The 15,905-nt window shown below is 36.0% G+C and overlaps 1 protein-coding gene across 1 annotated transcript; it reads right to left on the bottom strand.

Annotated features, from left to right (window-relative positions):
• Positions 1-8,038: 8,038 nt before the first annotated feature.
• On the bottom strand, positions 8,039-15,075 carry LOC126617996 (ATPase 11, plasma membrane-type-like). The gene is made up of 21 exons (XM_050286070.1): positions 14,546-15,075; positions 13,900-13,989; positions 13,614-13,733; positions 13,384-13,482; positions 13,165-13,302; positions 12,927-13,061; positions 12,667-12,846; positions 12,054-12,257; positions 11,842-11,961; positions 11,607-11,726; positions 11,115-11,237; positions 10,913-11,017; positions 10,522-10,831; positions 10,204-10,442; positions 10,057-10,089; positions 9,881-9,962; positions 9,570-9,730; positions 9,228-9,440; positions 8,874-9,056; positions 8,591-8,769; positions 8,039-8,322 (listed from the first exon to the last, which is right to left on the bottom strand). The coding sequence occupies exons 2-21, from the start codon at positions 13,939-13,941 to the stop codon at positions 8,229-8,231; spliced, it is 2,880 nt and encodes a 959-aa protein (XP_050142027.1). The 5' UTR covers positions 13,942-13,989; positions 14,546-15,075; the 3' UTR covers positions 8,039-8,228.
• Between the last annotated feature and the right edge of the window lie 830 nt (positions 15,076-15,905).

The following is a 15,905-nucleotide window of genomic DNA, read 5'->3' as shown; positions in this document are numbered from 1 at the left end:
TTACATGGTTTTTGATTAAAATTCAAAATTTTCAAACCCTTTTTATTAGTTTTCCTTTAATGTAATGTGAGAAAAGGGATAAAATTCAGAATGAAAAAAGGCAAGAAAATTACAAAAGATTTTTTTAGATGCTTCTGTGTATCCGGTACTTTTAATCGTTATATTTTTAATTAAAATATAAAAAATTAAAGATTTAATAGTTAAACCATTAAAACAATCGGTACTCTGAAACACCCAAATTTTTTTGCAATTACAAAAGTATGAGAACGTAATTTCTTTATTTTTACAAACATGTGATGGTCTCTTCTCTTTATTTGATCAACATGTGATGATTTACTTTCAGTAGGGAGAAAAAACAAACTTACTTTCAGAGTGGCTTTCTTCTACCCTTGGAAATTATCGGACAACAATATAACACGTGAACTTGGAGAGATTTTCTAGTATGATCGGTGTACGAAGTGGTACACCACGTATCATTATACAAATGATAAGATATGTGTGTTAAAAAGTTAATAACTTAAAAAATAAAATTTTCGACCATTTATATAAAAATACGTGATATACCATCCATATTTCCGTTACAATAAAAAAAAATTCGTGAATTCGGAGGACATCTTTGTGAAATGGCCTGTTCATATTATTTTCACAGTTCACATGGGTCGGAGCATAAAGAATAAACTTCATATGGGAATGGGACCATCCACAAATTATGATATTTCATTATTGCCAGCACTATAATTAAATCGTTGATATATACTGCACTGCACTTAAAACATCAGAGATTGCCTGAAGGGAAATGTAAATTACCACGTAATGATTAAGGTCGCAGAACAAAGATGTTGTCCTACGCTAGTGCTAAAAATATGTGAAACCTTCTGCGATTCTAGTCATTGCTTGATATTCTTGATATTATATTGTACTAGCATTCATGCACGTGCGTGATGTACTAGCTTTTATGCACATGCTTACATGCGTGCAGAAGATATTATTTTAAATTATGACGTGCTACACGCGACTTACACGTTTTAAAATATATTTATATGTGTGAATTGACAAAAAAGAAAATCAAATATTTCAAGTAATTGAATAATCTTAGATCATGTTAGAAAAAACCCCTCACAAACCAATCAAAGTAGCTGAATTCACATAATAAAATCGGTATTTCAATTTTTATCTACATTCCATTGAATTTACATCAATAATAGAGAAAATAATATTTAATAAACAACTGATTGAATCACATTATTGCTAGCCCATTGTAAGGCTAAGCCAATCTCCATCTCCCTTAGTGTAAATAATATCGTTTGTAAGAAAAAATAAAATAATCATTTGACAACTAATTTAATCACATTATTATGCGCGTGCGAAAGACCTTTTTTATAACCGGCATTACACGTCTCTTAAGATGTTTTGAACATGTTTAAAAATAGAGAAAATAATATTTAATGAATAATTGATTGAATCATATTATTGCTAGCCTATTGTGAGATACTAATTATAAATAAAAAATAAAAAAAATAAAAAAAACGTACAAAAATAATTAATTATTAAAAAAACACTGTTAAAATGACGAAATACCCCTACATTATTTGGTGCATTATTTGGGCTGCTTTTGAAAATTTTGTTTTGGGGGCATTTTTGTTCAAAATTTTTTGTGAAACTTGTTACTCCAAAAAGGGTTGTTGACTTTATATATAAAGATAATTGACGCTCATATTCTAGCATAAGGAAAAGGGAGATGTTAGTAATTTTATCATTTGTTTTCTCATTTTAACTTTTTCATTTTTTTCTCAACTTTATTATCACGTAAACTAAAAATTATTAAATTAAAGAACAAGTTTTACAAAAAATAATTCTCTTGTAGGCTTATTTAACTAAAGAATTATAGAGAGTGGATTCGGCGTCAAGGGAGAGAGAAAATCTTAAATGAAGATATCACAAGATAAATATCAAATATTAATTCGCGGCAATGTCAAATTTTTTCTTTTTCCAACCGATATGTTTTTTTGTTATAAATGATATTTGTATGAACCATTTTAAAAAGAAATCAATTAAAATAAACTTTCAAGATCTACAATTGGTGCATTAATGGGACCTACACAATAAAATAATTACAAATTATTTGGCATCACCTTTAATATGTCAAATTTGATATATGAAAACTCATATGTCAATTCACATAGGATTGACATATCGGTTGGAGCTTGCTTCTACTTTCAAATTTGATTACATGTCATTCCACTTAGGATTTGACATCTCATTTGGAGATGGTCTAAAAAGTTTTTCTCACCTCATTGTGCTTTTATTTATAATAGTAGGAAATGTAATTTTCTTACCTTTTAGGTATTACAATGAAATATGACACTATCTAAAAAATACTATAGAATCCCAGTAGGATTTACACAATCACATTCCTAACACTCTCCCTTGAGTGTGTAAATACTCAAACAAAATACAGCATCAGGTCTTCAACAATGAAGTGAGTTTAGTTAATGAAGTCGTCTGCACAATAAGCGAATGTGAGTCTCAAATTAAACGAAAGAATGCATTGGTAGTAAATCACCAGAGTCGCTATGGCAAACCTAGTAGAAAAACCCATAGTCTAAGGAAAAATGTGAGAAGTTTGCATTAATTCAAAATTATACTCTTCTGGATGCAAGTAGAAAACTCACAAAAGTATGATCACGTTAAATCCTAGTCAGGTAGCAAAAACTGAGTAGGAAAAATGCTCCTAATTTTAACAAGTGAGTATACTTTTGGATATTGTCCTGAGTTTTAACAAAACTTAGAAATGAGAGCTACAAGCATTGCAAATGAATGGTTACGCACCAATTCCTCATACAAGCTTCTGGAAGGTAGACTTTGGCAGTGACGTCGTGAAGAGGCTGGCAAGGTTGTCTGGGATCTGAATGCTTGACTTCAATCTCTAGATTAGGGGGCACGGGTCGGGCCGGGTCGAAATTTGGAGGAACTCGATAGGACCGGTTTTAAAATGAAATGGGTCAGGCTGGACAGGTGTAGCAATTCTAATTCTTGGAACTGGACCTAACCCGGCCCATTTGAAACTGGCCAGTTCAGGTCGGGTCCAATTAAATTTTTTTTTTCAAAAATAGATTATTGTATCATTTATTCAGGAATTAGGCAATATCATTCCTCCTTTGTAAAACCTTGCCGAGCACAGCAGCAATAACTTGGTTTTCTCATTCGATCTGAAGCATAATAATAGATTACTCAAGTTTCAAATACAAACAAATCACAAAACCACCTTACCTAACATACAAAGAGAATCAAACGAGTAAGCTAATCATAAAACAAGACTAGACTTTTCAAGCAACAAAACAATAAACGGCTTAACTACATTGGTAAACTCAAAAGGTTGAATTGCAACAACATCTAGGTTTTGGAAATGCAACAAATTGATTTCTCTAGAATTACACAAATTGGAAAGAGATTGAGTAACCCAATCGAGTGCATATTATACAAGAATTGGTAGTTTACCTACCCATCGTTCCTAATCAAGTGCTTACAAACCCTTTTAAAACTTATAGAAGATTGCTGTAATCTACCCCTTTGTTCCTAATTGAGTGCATATTATAGTTATACAATAATTGGTAATTAAACCCCCCCCCAGTTTAATGAGCCTGCAAATGCAAAAATCCAGGTCCAGACCCAGAGTATGATATTAATTAACCAAAAAAAAAAAACACAAAAAAAAAAAAAATCAAAATCCCTAAATCTAGAAAAACCCAAATTCCTTAAATCCCTAAAGGCTAAAATTGAATACCTTTTGTTTGAAGATTTAGCTTTGAGATAGACTGGTCAGGACCGTGAGGTAGTGGTCGAAGTTGAGAGGAGATGATGGTGGTGGTCGAAGATTCGGAGTCGACTTCAGAGAAGCTGAGGGATGAAGCTCAACTATCGAGGTTCAAGAGGGAAGATAGTCATTTTGGACTCTAGGATAAAGAGATCAAGATGAGGGAGAGTGAGAATCGAATCCATCATCGAGATGCGAGAGGGTTGACTGAAGAGAGGAGATTCATCCGAGTCTAAGAGAGTCTTCTAGAAAATCTGAGAGTAAACTACAAACTCTAAGACCCTTGTGAGTGTGAGATGTTTGGATGGTATAGATTTAATCTCCAACATTAGATGGTGGATACGGTCCAGGCCGGGGGCCCGTGTTATCACAAATTAGGACATCCTTACGTCGCTATTTACTAGGAACTGACCCATCCCGCACCGTTTTAAATGTAGAAAAATATAAACCCGCTCTGAACTCGCCTAAAATTGCCACTACTTGCCCCTACTCGTGGGTCCATGACTCGTTTACCCAGCCTACTCCTGATGCTTTGCTGATGTAGACGCAATATACTTAGCATTGACTTCTTGGATGTATCATGTTATGTTCTAATTGATACATGCGACATAGTCTTCACGTTTCTCACGTGTGGCATAGTGTGGCACAGTGTGTCTTGGAACGATTCGAAGATTTTGCAACGAACTTCTATTTGGTTGACCACCAAGGTATTGCGGTGTTCTTAACGGTAAAGACATAACTCATTAGAAAACGTGCAAGGGACATGCAAATAGTTTGTGTCAGCGTATCCCATAAGGTATGCATTTTTTTTGGGAACTAAATGAGTGTGATTCATTCTAAGATGCATAGGGTTAGAATAACCCCAAATCGTAATAATGGAAAAACGTCTTTAACACCAATTTGATGGTGGCGTGTAGGCATAACACTATTTTATGCCAAAAAATTATCAGCAATAGAGATGTCTAATCTAATGCTTTGAGCCAAGTACAATAAAGGCCAATTTCATTCAGATATGGAACTTTAGGCTCCATAACCTTCGCAAAGGTCTCAATTTCATCTAGCATACGAGCAATTAGGGGTATACTCGAAAGTAACACCTTTTTGGTGTAGTTCGACTGGTGGACTGGAATACCATCATCATTATGCTCGAGTTTTCCAAGATCTTTCATTTCAAAGTCTAACGTCAGGTGCAAGGCAGTTATCTCAAGCTCCGCATGAGTCTAAGTAAGATTTATGTCATTGATATGAACTGCAACTTTAGCAATTTCGGTTTTGTACACGCTGGGGCACATACCCCTAATTGATTAAATTTTCACTTGAATGGGTATACCACATCCCCATGGGTTGTTTTGCATCCATATAGTGAAAGCCTCATCTAAATCGAGAGGTGTTATGTGGTCTAGAACTCTTTGAACTAATTTATGTAATTCTTCAAGAACTTACATGTAGATTTCGTGTCATGATAACAAAGATACATTACAACCACGTTTATAAGCTGCAATCAATCAAAGGCGCATGAGAGAAGCCTTGTGCAATAAGGCGGCACTATATCACACTATTTCATTTATCTCATTACGGTTCCTTTTGAGTTGGATGGTATTGGAAATAATAGCCCAAACACTTTCCACTTAGTCAAGGAATCTAATGGATTGTTTTTAGTTGGCCAATCAGTTCCATATTGCCACTAATCTACGGAACGCGGTTTGATATTGTTGCTTTTCTTTTATGTTGGTAGCTACTATATAAGTGAAACATCATTGTTGATAATCTTATTTCAATTCCATATCTCACCCAAACTAGTATACTCGACCAAGAACTTCAAGTCTCAGGAGTAATACAGATTAATCTCGTAAGATGAAAATGATTGAGATAGCGATCGAGTATGGATTCATTTTTGTGTCATGTCTTTCTTCTTCTAGGGAAGTAAATCCTACGAACAGGTGACTTGTCGTGCTTTAGGTGAAAGGCAGACTAATCAGTAATCCATTGGTGTATTGGACTGTCCAACAAGGGCAACCAAACTGTCCTTCAAGGCTGACACACTTTTCGAAGATGCTAACTTGACGTCCATTAGGTACGTCTATTCTTGCAAGCATGTTTGCAGCTAGTATATAATCTCGTTACTTCAGCTAAATTAAAGGAATGTGTCTAGAGCAACATTCTAAAAGCTAGAATTCATTGCACTTGGCTATCATACTTGAGCGGTACGAGGATCGGACATAGTGGACAACGTCCACGCAAATTCGCACTGTTCTTTAGGAACATCGACGTTCTTATTTCACCATAACGGTGGGAAGACTATCTAACTGAAGTGATGACTCGCAAATAAGCGATAAGGAGATCGCTTACAATGGCTTTAAAGAGCTAGTATGAAGGAGAATCATAATTGACAAAGATTTACATCCTTATTTGAAAACTTATATTGGTATGTTGTAGCGGCGCAGCTTGGTACATAAAATGCACACCTAAATGTGTAAGTATGAAACTCAAGTTCTTACCAAGTAACCAATTGTAACGCCATAAATGGTTTAGTAGCAATGGGCCTCAGGCGAACCGACATAGCTGCATGCAATATTACATAGCCCTACACAGAAAAACCGGAAGTTTAATGCACTCATTACCAAGGTCTGTACGATCATTAAAAGGCGTTTATGCTCGTTTTCCACTAGACTATTTGGGTGTGAACATAGGGAATCAAAATGTTCAACTTATGTACACAAGGGAAATGCAATAACCATTGAATTTGTCGATGTAAACTCTGTGACATTATCTAGTTACTAGACTCTATAGATAATCGGGGTGGTGAGCCTACAACCTAATAATTGGTGTCAAGAGTCTAACAAAGCAGCATTGAGTGGAACAAACATGTGACCAATATGTTGATACGTTAATCGAAACCATAAATCAATTAAATGGTCTGCATTTTAGTTGGATTGGTCCACAAATATTCTCTTGAATCCGTTGTAGAAAAGATAAGGGATTCATAAGGATCGTTATAGTACATAGGCGAGTAATTAGCTTGGCCAGTAAGTATCTTAGTAGCTGGGAAATTATTTTCTTGCCCAATAAAGATCGGTGATCATTGCTTGGCAAGGTACGATGTCCTAACTACTGGTAAGGAGATGTCCTATACGGTGCATCATCTATCAACTTGGAAGTCCCAGACGTTCGTGCCACAACAAAAGTTCCCTTGGAATCTTGGGCTTCTGATCAGCCACATAATGGGTCTCTACGATGCAAATGGTTGTGATGTACAATCCATTCAAACATCATAACCATTCAGGAGGTGTTCCATCTTCCCTTGAATACGCTTCTGGCCATAAACTAGTCATTAATGGTCGGCTTCATTGGTACGCATTCATTCTCTCCCTTAGAGTCGGGGAGCATGAGGTTTTCAAACTAGTGGAAAAATGTTTTGATCATGGGCACATTCCTGATGGTCTTGGCAGGCTTCTCTTATGGTAAAATTAGTACGATTGGAGGAGCACCTACATACTTACCTTGGTGTCTTTCACACTAATGACTCGAGACCAGTCACTTTCTATTAAGAGTAGACATAGTATGTATTGGTCTTACCAGATTGTCAATGCTCAATTGGGAATCCTATGATTAGAAATGTTGAGGATATGTGTATGAAAGAGAAGGGTCTCCTGAATCTAACTTCTTAAGATTACATTAATTTTATTACATATTTTTTGGATTTATTGTTTAGGCGTATAACATTTAATAAGATGACTTTAAACAAATAATCATTGCAATTAGGTTAAACTAGATTAGGTTAATAGGTGATATGTTGTAAAGTATCATCTCATGATTGGCCTTTAGGGCACATTTCTAACAGGTATAGGTTTGAAACCAATCTCTTTCATTAATGAATACAATGATCTTTACAACACTAAAGAGCTGCAGTTGAATGAAAAAAATACACTAAAGAGCCTGTTAGCTTGTTAGATAGTTTTATAAAGTACGGAATTTCGAAGGAAAGAGAAACCATATAAAATAATTAGTGTAGATTGTCCGTCATTTGTTAAAAAAATATATATATTTACTCAATAATTTTCCCATACTAACTCCATCATGCACACTAAATCAATTTATGAGCTTTTCTATTTGTATCACATTTATCAACCACGTTATTGACCACCTCATAGGTGAGGCTTAACGAGGCGGTTAACAATATGATCAGTACATAAATACAAATGTTTCCGGAGATTGAGTAGAAAATTGAGAATACAAACTTTTATTGATATATTTTATTTTCATATAAGAGCTTTCTGTCCATCAAATCCATACAACACAAGTAAAAAGATAATTAAGAATACAGGAAAGGAAACAAAACAAAAAGGGCAAGAAATATCAAAATAGTAACAGTTGGAAGGAAAATAGGGTAGCCAGAATTACACTAGAAAATGACTTAGATAGTGTAATTTGGGTTCGTTTCGATGTCTAAACCCCTTAGCTTTGCAAAGGACTCGACCTTTCCCTTCAGAGTGTGAAGCTCCCTTAGTCTGCATTGATAGGAAACACCAAAATTTAAAGTTAGGCAACACACAACACAGCCAAAACACATCGTAAAGAATTATTTCAGAAACGCTCTCTTGCCAAACAATCTTATGTTGTCAAATTGAGAATCTGGATCGCTAGTAATATATTGTACATAATCACGGTCTGTAAGTAAATGTCTGGCAAGAGAATAGTACTTATGTTATCGTTTTCTTCGGAAACTTGAATACAATTGCTTTGTGATCAATGTCCAACTTAAGAAAGAAAACCAACCTTGCAATCTCTGCACGTCTCCTGGCTTCTTCAGCCATGATGCTAACATCCCTGAATGTGTGCCTCTCAGGAATGTTCTTTGCCTCCATAGATGGGAGGCCATGGACCGTCCGCTGTTCTGCTGCCCATGCAGCCTCACGGAACTCTTTACCGAAGTCCTTTTGGGTGTTGAAAGCCGTCTACAAAATTATACACATGTACATTGGGACGCTGTTAGAATGTGTAATAAAAAATGTTTTTAAGTTCAAAATTGTTAAGAGATGGAAGGTTCATATTCACTCACTCTTTTGTTCAATACCAAACTCCAAGCCCTCCCGCTGAGTGCATATCGAACGAAAATCTTGACAGGATCAAGTAGCATGTAGATTAGAATGTTGTATATCCATACGACACCACACCATTTCCAGCCGATTGCTTGAATCCTAGCAATTTCCCATGTTACTAAAGCAGATATTAATGTAGCAATCTGCAAGGATGCAAAATTTTTAATTGTCAAATATGAATTACATGTTAGTTTAATTAAAGACTAAAGTTTCTGAGCATAACTAAGTATATAAACGTCTTCCTATGTGTTGATTTTGATGAATATGAAAACAAAATTGAATGCTATTTGATTGAAACAGCATTAACCACTTACCAGTTGAGCAATTACGAAAGCACTAAGCAGAAGCAGACCGGGTACTTCCAGGAATGACCATCCTCGGGAGCGAGTGACAAAAATTAGAGCCTGGCTGATGGTGCTAACTTGAAGGTACAGAGCAGATGATAGCTTGGCATTCATTCCCGGATTGAGGGTCCCGTTGGTATAATAGAGATTCTCATTGAAGATATCTTCTACACCGAATTTTTTCTGCGAGAGAGAACGAGAGAAGGTGAAAACTTGATCATTGTAATCAAGTACAAAATGTGAGAACAATTTCATCTATGCAAAAAGAAGAACAGAACGAAGTAACACATAATTATGATAAGAAACAATTACCGGAAAAAATTTAGTATCGTAAATGATCGAGAAGAATATAACTGTGGTAACGGCAAGATAACTGCCTAACACAATCCCGGTTGCGAAGATTTCACTCAGCTTCCAACTGTCAGGAATTGGAGATGGCTTAACCCTGTCCTTGGATATCGTCATAATAGTACCTGGGAAATGGCTCAAATTTAAGAAATATTTTCGGAAACAAGAAGGAAAATAAATGAAAAATGAGTAGGAAACTGAGAATTCACACTCAAGAAACCATATTACAGACTAGCGCAACACATGGTAGAACGTAAAAGGTTAGTAATGCTTACCATCATTAAGAATGGCAATGATTAGGACCATAAAAGGAGGGAAATCAAATTTCCAGAATACCGCAAGCAACAAGAAACCGAGCTGTAAAACAAACCCAGTTAGAAATGAGAACTCACATTACAGCATCCTTAGATGTCAAGTAATCTATTTATCAAAGAGATTGAGGGCTACTTACCACAATACGTATTGTTATAGATACTGCGTATATCTGAAAAAGGAAAACAAAACCAACACAGTTACGGAAAACAACCCCCAAAATTTAGCAGCAGGCGCACTTACAGGTTCAGTTCCAAAATGAATTAAGAGGAGAGGATCGCCTTACTGTGTAATTCTTCATTCTTTGAAAGATCGCACGGCTTGTCAAAACAGCACTGATAATCACACTCAAACCAGGTTCTGTCAGTACTATATCAGATGCACCACGGGCTGCATCTGTGGCATCGGCGACAGCAATTCCTATGTCTGCTTTCTTCAATGCTGGTGCATCATTGACTCCATCACCTGTCATTCCGACTATGTGCTTCTTACCTTGTAATCGCTGAACGATCTCATATTTATGTTCTGCAATGAAGAATCAAATCAGACAGAAGCAGTGCAAAATTGACTAGCAAAAGTTGCAAGCTGTAACAAACAGGATTACCAGGAAATACACCAGCAAAACCATCAGCATTCTCAATGAGTTCATCAATTACTAGAGTTCCATCTATGCTATTCTTATTTTCACCAAGCAACGCCGATGATGGATACATGTTTGTGCCCATCCCAAGTCGTCTCCCAGTTTCTTTTCCAATTGCCAGTTGATCACCCGTGATCATTTTAACACTCACACCCAAATCTAGAGCTCTTCTAATAGTTTCAGCACTGTCATGACGTGGTGGATCAAATAGGGGGAGAAGACCGACAAACTCCCAAGGTCCACCGGGACTGTCTTTCGTACCAGCAGGAACTTCCTGTAAATTATATCTCTCGTGAGCCATAATGCTTCAGAAAAGCATACATCTAGGAGTGGTTGTTAAAATCTCGTTAATTACCTGCCGTGCAACAGCAAGGGATCGAAGTCCACGCTCTGCGAATTTTTCAATTACTGTATGTACCCTTCTTTCAATTTCTGATTTGTTGCTTGCCAAATTGAGTATCTATAAATTTCACAGAAAAAAAATGTTTTTGAAACTCAGGCCATTTTTAAATGTGAAGGACTACGAAACTTAGATTTAAAATTGTTAGATTAAGTACCTGCTCTGGTGCACCTTTGCTCACTCTGTGCATGTTACCGGTTGTGTCTATGTATGTAAGTGCTGTCCTCTTATCAGTTGGATTGAATGGAAGGAAGTGAACTTCTGTAATCCCCGCTCGAGCCTTACAAATGGATAAAAAAGAAAATCAGCTCATGGAAGCTTTAGTTAACAAAACAAATTAATGCATATGCAAAGTTTGAAAACTGTAGAGAACAAAAATGTCCAATTTCTCGAAAAATTTCAAATTTAACAGCTTTCCAAATTAGGCGATGTGCTATATCTATTTTTACACAGAAACATCATTCTTTTCCCGGCGTAATATGATACTATAATTATGCACTTCTTATGTACAACAATAGCACTGATATTGGAATTGTGTTGTATACTAAATTGAAATTTGAAAAGCTTAATCAGGTCCTATTTTTCTCGAAAAGTTTCAATTTAGGACCCTAACAGCTGCATAAATGTTTTGTGTCATATAGTCTACTACCTCCTTAGGATCAGCTAGCATGGCAACAATTGCTGCATCAATAGCATCTTGATTTTCCAATCTTGAAGCTCTTGCAGCCATCAATACAACCGTGTCCTTTTCAACACCTTTGGCGAAGACCTGCAAATGGAAGTGCTCATCAAATCAATGTCAGTATAATCGAGTATTAGGGTTCAATTTTTCTCTGTAAACAAGAAGTTTCTTTTTAACCATACGACTGGATCAAGATTATCACCTCTATCAAATTCTTGTCCACTGTTAGTTTGTTGAGAGTTAAAGTTCCAGTTTTATCACTGCAGAGCACATCCATCCCAGCCATTTCTTCAATAGCTGTCATTCTCTTGGTAATTGCACCCTGAAATGAACTCAAACAAGTTAATTTGATTTCCAAACTGAAGAGATAGATGGTCTAATTAAGTACGGAAAATTTCATGGTTTTCGTTGAACCTGCTGAGCTAACCGATGAGAACCGATGGCCATGGTGACAGACAGAACTGTTGGCATAGCAATTGGGATGCCACCGATAAGTAGAACAAGAAGGTTGTCTACCGAAGGACGATAACCTCTTTTTTGACAAATGAAGACAAGGAGCTCAATCACAAGTCCAGTGGCTATTGAACAAATGCAAAAGTTTCCAATAGATGTTAAGACCTGAAACAATCAGTCCAAATGGTACTTTAGAGATGTGCAACGAGTAAAATGTTCTTGTGCTCAAGACAAAACACTCTAGCATAGGTAGATTTCACTGTCTCTTACATTCAAGCAACAAATTCATAGTTTTAATGCTGCTCAATTTTATGTTCATGAGTGTCTCATCTCATACGAAACATGTCTATTGGCTTGACATTTTAGCAACATGAACGTGAACTCACTCTATTAACGTGAAAATGGCTGTAAAACATATGGGTAGTGCTATCCACACACCCATTTTTACTTCTCACACACCCCTCTCAATTTTCGGCCGTCGGATCGAATGTCTTGAAAATCAATACCGAAAACTTGACGAAGGTGTGTGGGAGGTAAATATTGGTGTGTGAATAGCACTATCCAAAAATACTACCTGCTGAAAGTGCCCAACATGAGTTGTGTTTTCAACAAGATGGGCAGCTTTTCCGAAGAAGGTATGTACTCCAGTTGCAATGACAACCGCTTCAAGTTCACCTTGTTTACATGTTGAACCAGAGTATACACCATCACCGGCATTCTTAGTTACTGGAAGTGACTCTCCTGTAAGAGCGGACTGAAAACAAGGAAACCAGTTAACAGAAAGTCCGAAACTGTCTGGAAATGATTTATTACACAGCAATATGACTTAGCTACCTGATCAATTTTTAAAGCATCTCCTTCGAGCAAACGAGCATCAGCAGGAATAATATCACCCAATTTGATACTGATAATGTCTCCAGGAACCAGCACAGAAGCATCTTCCTCACTCCATTTTCCATCTCGTAAAACCTGTTCAGATTTTGTTAACTACCAACATGATAGAAAGGAACATAACAAATGAAACGTTCAGCGCAGAAGGAAAAAGTAACTGGTATATAAAAATGAGGGTAACCTTCGCCTTTGGAGCCAGTCTTGCCATAAGGGCTTGAGCTGCATTACCAGCATTGTTTTCCTCTATAAAACTTATAGTTGAATTAACTATGAGTAATATAATGATACCCACGAAATCGTGATAATCTATACCCAGTCCCTGAAAGAATAAAGTTTACAAAAATCAGTTCAGAAATCTAGTCTCCAGTCTCAATGGTAAAATGAACTACTAGGAACTTACGCCTCCGTGCGCAAGACATATGGACATTAACGCAGCTGCTTCCATAACCCAAGACAAAGGGTTCCACATAAATCCCAGAAATTTGAGTAGTTTGCTCTCCTGCAATTTGAAAGACAGTTACAATGCAAGAAGGTGAAGGCTTACTAAAATAAATTCTTCTTAAGAAACTATCTATGGAAAATTAATTACAACACAAGAAAAAGCACAAGTTTAAACAAATTATTTGAAACCTTTTTCTCTTCAAGTTTGTTGTAGCCAAACATCTCCAACCGCTTTTGTACCTCGTCAGTACTGAGACCCTCAGCTGTACATTTCAAATTTTCGAAGACTTCCTCAACGGGTATGTTCTCCTGCCAGAATATTAAAGATTTATAAAACTGCCAAAATACTCAAAACCCTCTAATATAACTGGTAAAATCCTCTTGCAGACAAGTTTTATATCAACTCAATAATTAGCATAAGATTTTAGGTTTGCCTAGTTTAACACCAAAATGTAAATAGATCAAGAACGTGTACCAGATCAACAGCTTCCTTCAAAATAGTCTCAAGGGCATCCATCGCAGCTCGATTGTCTTGTCCCCCACCGAGAACGCAAAGATAGACAATCTGTGGATTCAGAAGTTTGTCATAAGAATAAAGTTTAAGGATGCAAAAAGCATTTAACAAATAAAACAAACATCTGATACAAGTTTTTATTCCTCAAATCATCTTATAATTCCTGCTTTGTGGTTTGGAAATATGAAAATCCAGCTTATTTGAGCGGATTTTCTTGTTTATTGAGTTTCTAAGTATCAGAAACAGTAATATATATCTAAACAAATAAACAGAAAAATTTCAAATTTCAATGATTAGCAACTAATCCTAGTAGTTTTTGCCTCATCAAATCATCCAGACTCTCATTAGTCATCAAAGAGGGTTGGATATTGCATGGCAAGGAAATTAAACGATATAGTATGTGATGGCATTGAATTGTTCAGTATAGTCGATCAGGACTAGAAACAAAAATTTTAAACCCCACAGAAAACATAGTTCAAACAAGTAATAGGCAACACAAGTTGGCTAAAGTAGTGTGCACCTCCCTGCAATTTAGATTGGATTAGAACATTTCTCGAGTTAAAGAAACAACTAAAGGGCTTTAATTTTGAAGTGCCAATCAATTTACCAAATCTTTCAGAAAGAACTTAAAACAGCCAGCTTAATTGTTTCACGGGAACATACTCGAAGGCGATCACCAAACACCAAGACCCCTCAAAAACCAGAAGAAGATGACCTTTTGTGCCGTTGGAGAGAGCGATTGAAAAACTTACAAGAAGTTGGAATATATGTACTGAGCTACCAATGCCATGCAAACGACATTGACGTAAGAATTATATGCCAGTCTTTGACAGATGAGAGAGAGTTGGGAAGGAGAAGACAAAAGGGCGAGCTTCTGAAACAACGCCGCAGCATATCCAGCTTAGCAAAAACTGTACTCTCCAAAGATACGAGAAACTGATTCTTTCAAATTCCTTTTTGCCGTTTAAGTTTATAATCCAAAACCGTATCCGATTGATGATTGACTTTCTAAATACACATTAATTATGTAAATCAGGCCACAACGGTTCGAGTTCGACTTGCATTATCTTGTTTTGGCCTCGTTCAGGCTGGGGTAGGTAATCAGCAAAACAAGTTTAATTTGAACAAAATATTGAGCTTGCTAAAAAAGTGAGCAGAGGTCAAGTATTGATACGTTGGGCTCATAAAACTCGTGAGCAACTCCTATCATTTGATGTTGAACGGATAACCATTTCATAAAAATTTAACTTATTATTTGGAGTTATTTTGGGATGTATTCCTTTCAATTAAAAACTCGACTTTGATTTACAACCAAGCCAAGCCAAAGCTAAGTTCAAGCTTGAAAAATTCATTTGAGCCGAGCTTGAGCATACGTGTTCGAGCTTTTTTCAAGCTTGAGCACAGATACTATTATGTGAGTTCAGCTTAAAAACCTTCATATTTTGCACTCATTTTAGCCTGCACCGCATACCTCTAGGCATTCTTGTTTCGGTCATAAGCACAACAATGGCACAAAAACGTAAGTTAGAAATGTTACATAGAAAGTATCCAACAGAATGTTATTCCTTTTTGTTTTATTTTTTTATTTGAAGAATTGTAAACTAATCACCTTATTCAAGTTATGTTAGTTTTATATTTTGGAGAAGAAACTTTCTTTTGTTCTTTATTGGGTATCAAATGGATTCAGATTCTCTACTTGGGTTTTTGTGCTTTTATTATGCTTGCGATTAAAATACGTCATTTTTTATACAAGTTATAAAAACAAGATTCGAACACATACCTCTAATGCTGAGATAAAGGATGTTAAGCAGTTCATGACAATATTAGTGAGTTTGTCATAATAATTAAATATTAAACTCGTCATTAATGTGATTTGAATCTATACCTCTTACTTATAACATGAATAAATAAAACTAGACCATATTGTTAGTGGCTAATTACAATAGGTATTTGGTTCTTACCATCCC

Source organism: Malus sylvestris, chromosome 4 (assembly GCF_916048215.2).
Source record: "Malus sylvestris chromosome 4, drMalSylv7.2, whole genome shotgun sequence".
Classification (NCBI taxonomy): domain Eukaryota; kingdom Viridiplantae; phylum Streptophyta; class Magnoliopsida; order Rosales; family Rosaceae; genus Malus; species Malus sylvestris.
This window is presented reverse-complemented; position numbering and strand designations above follow the sequence as displayed.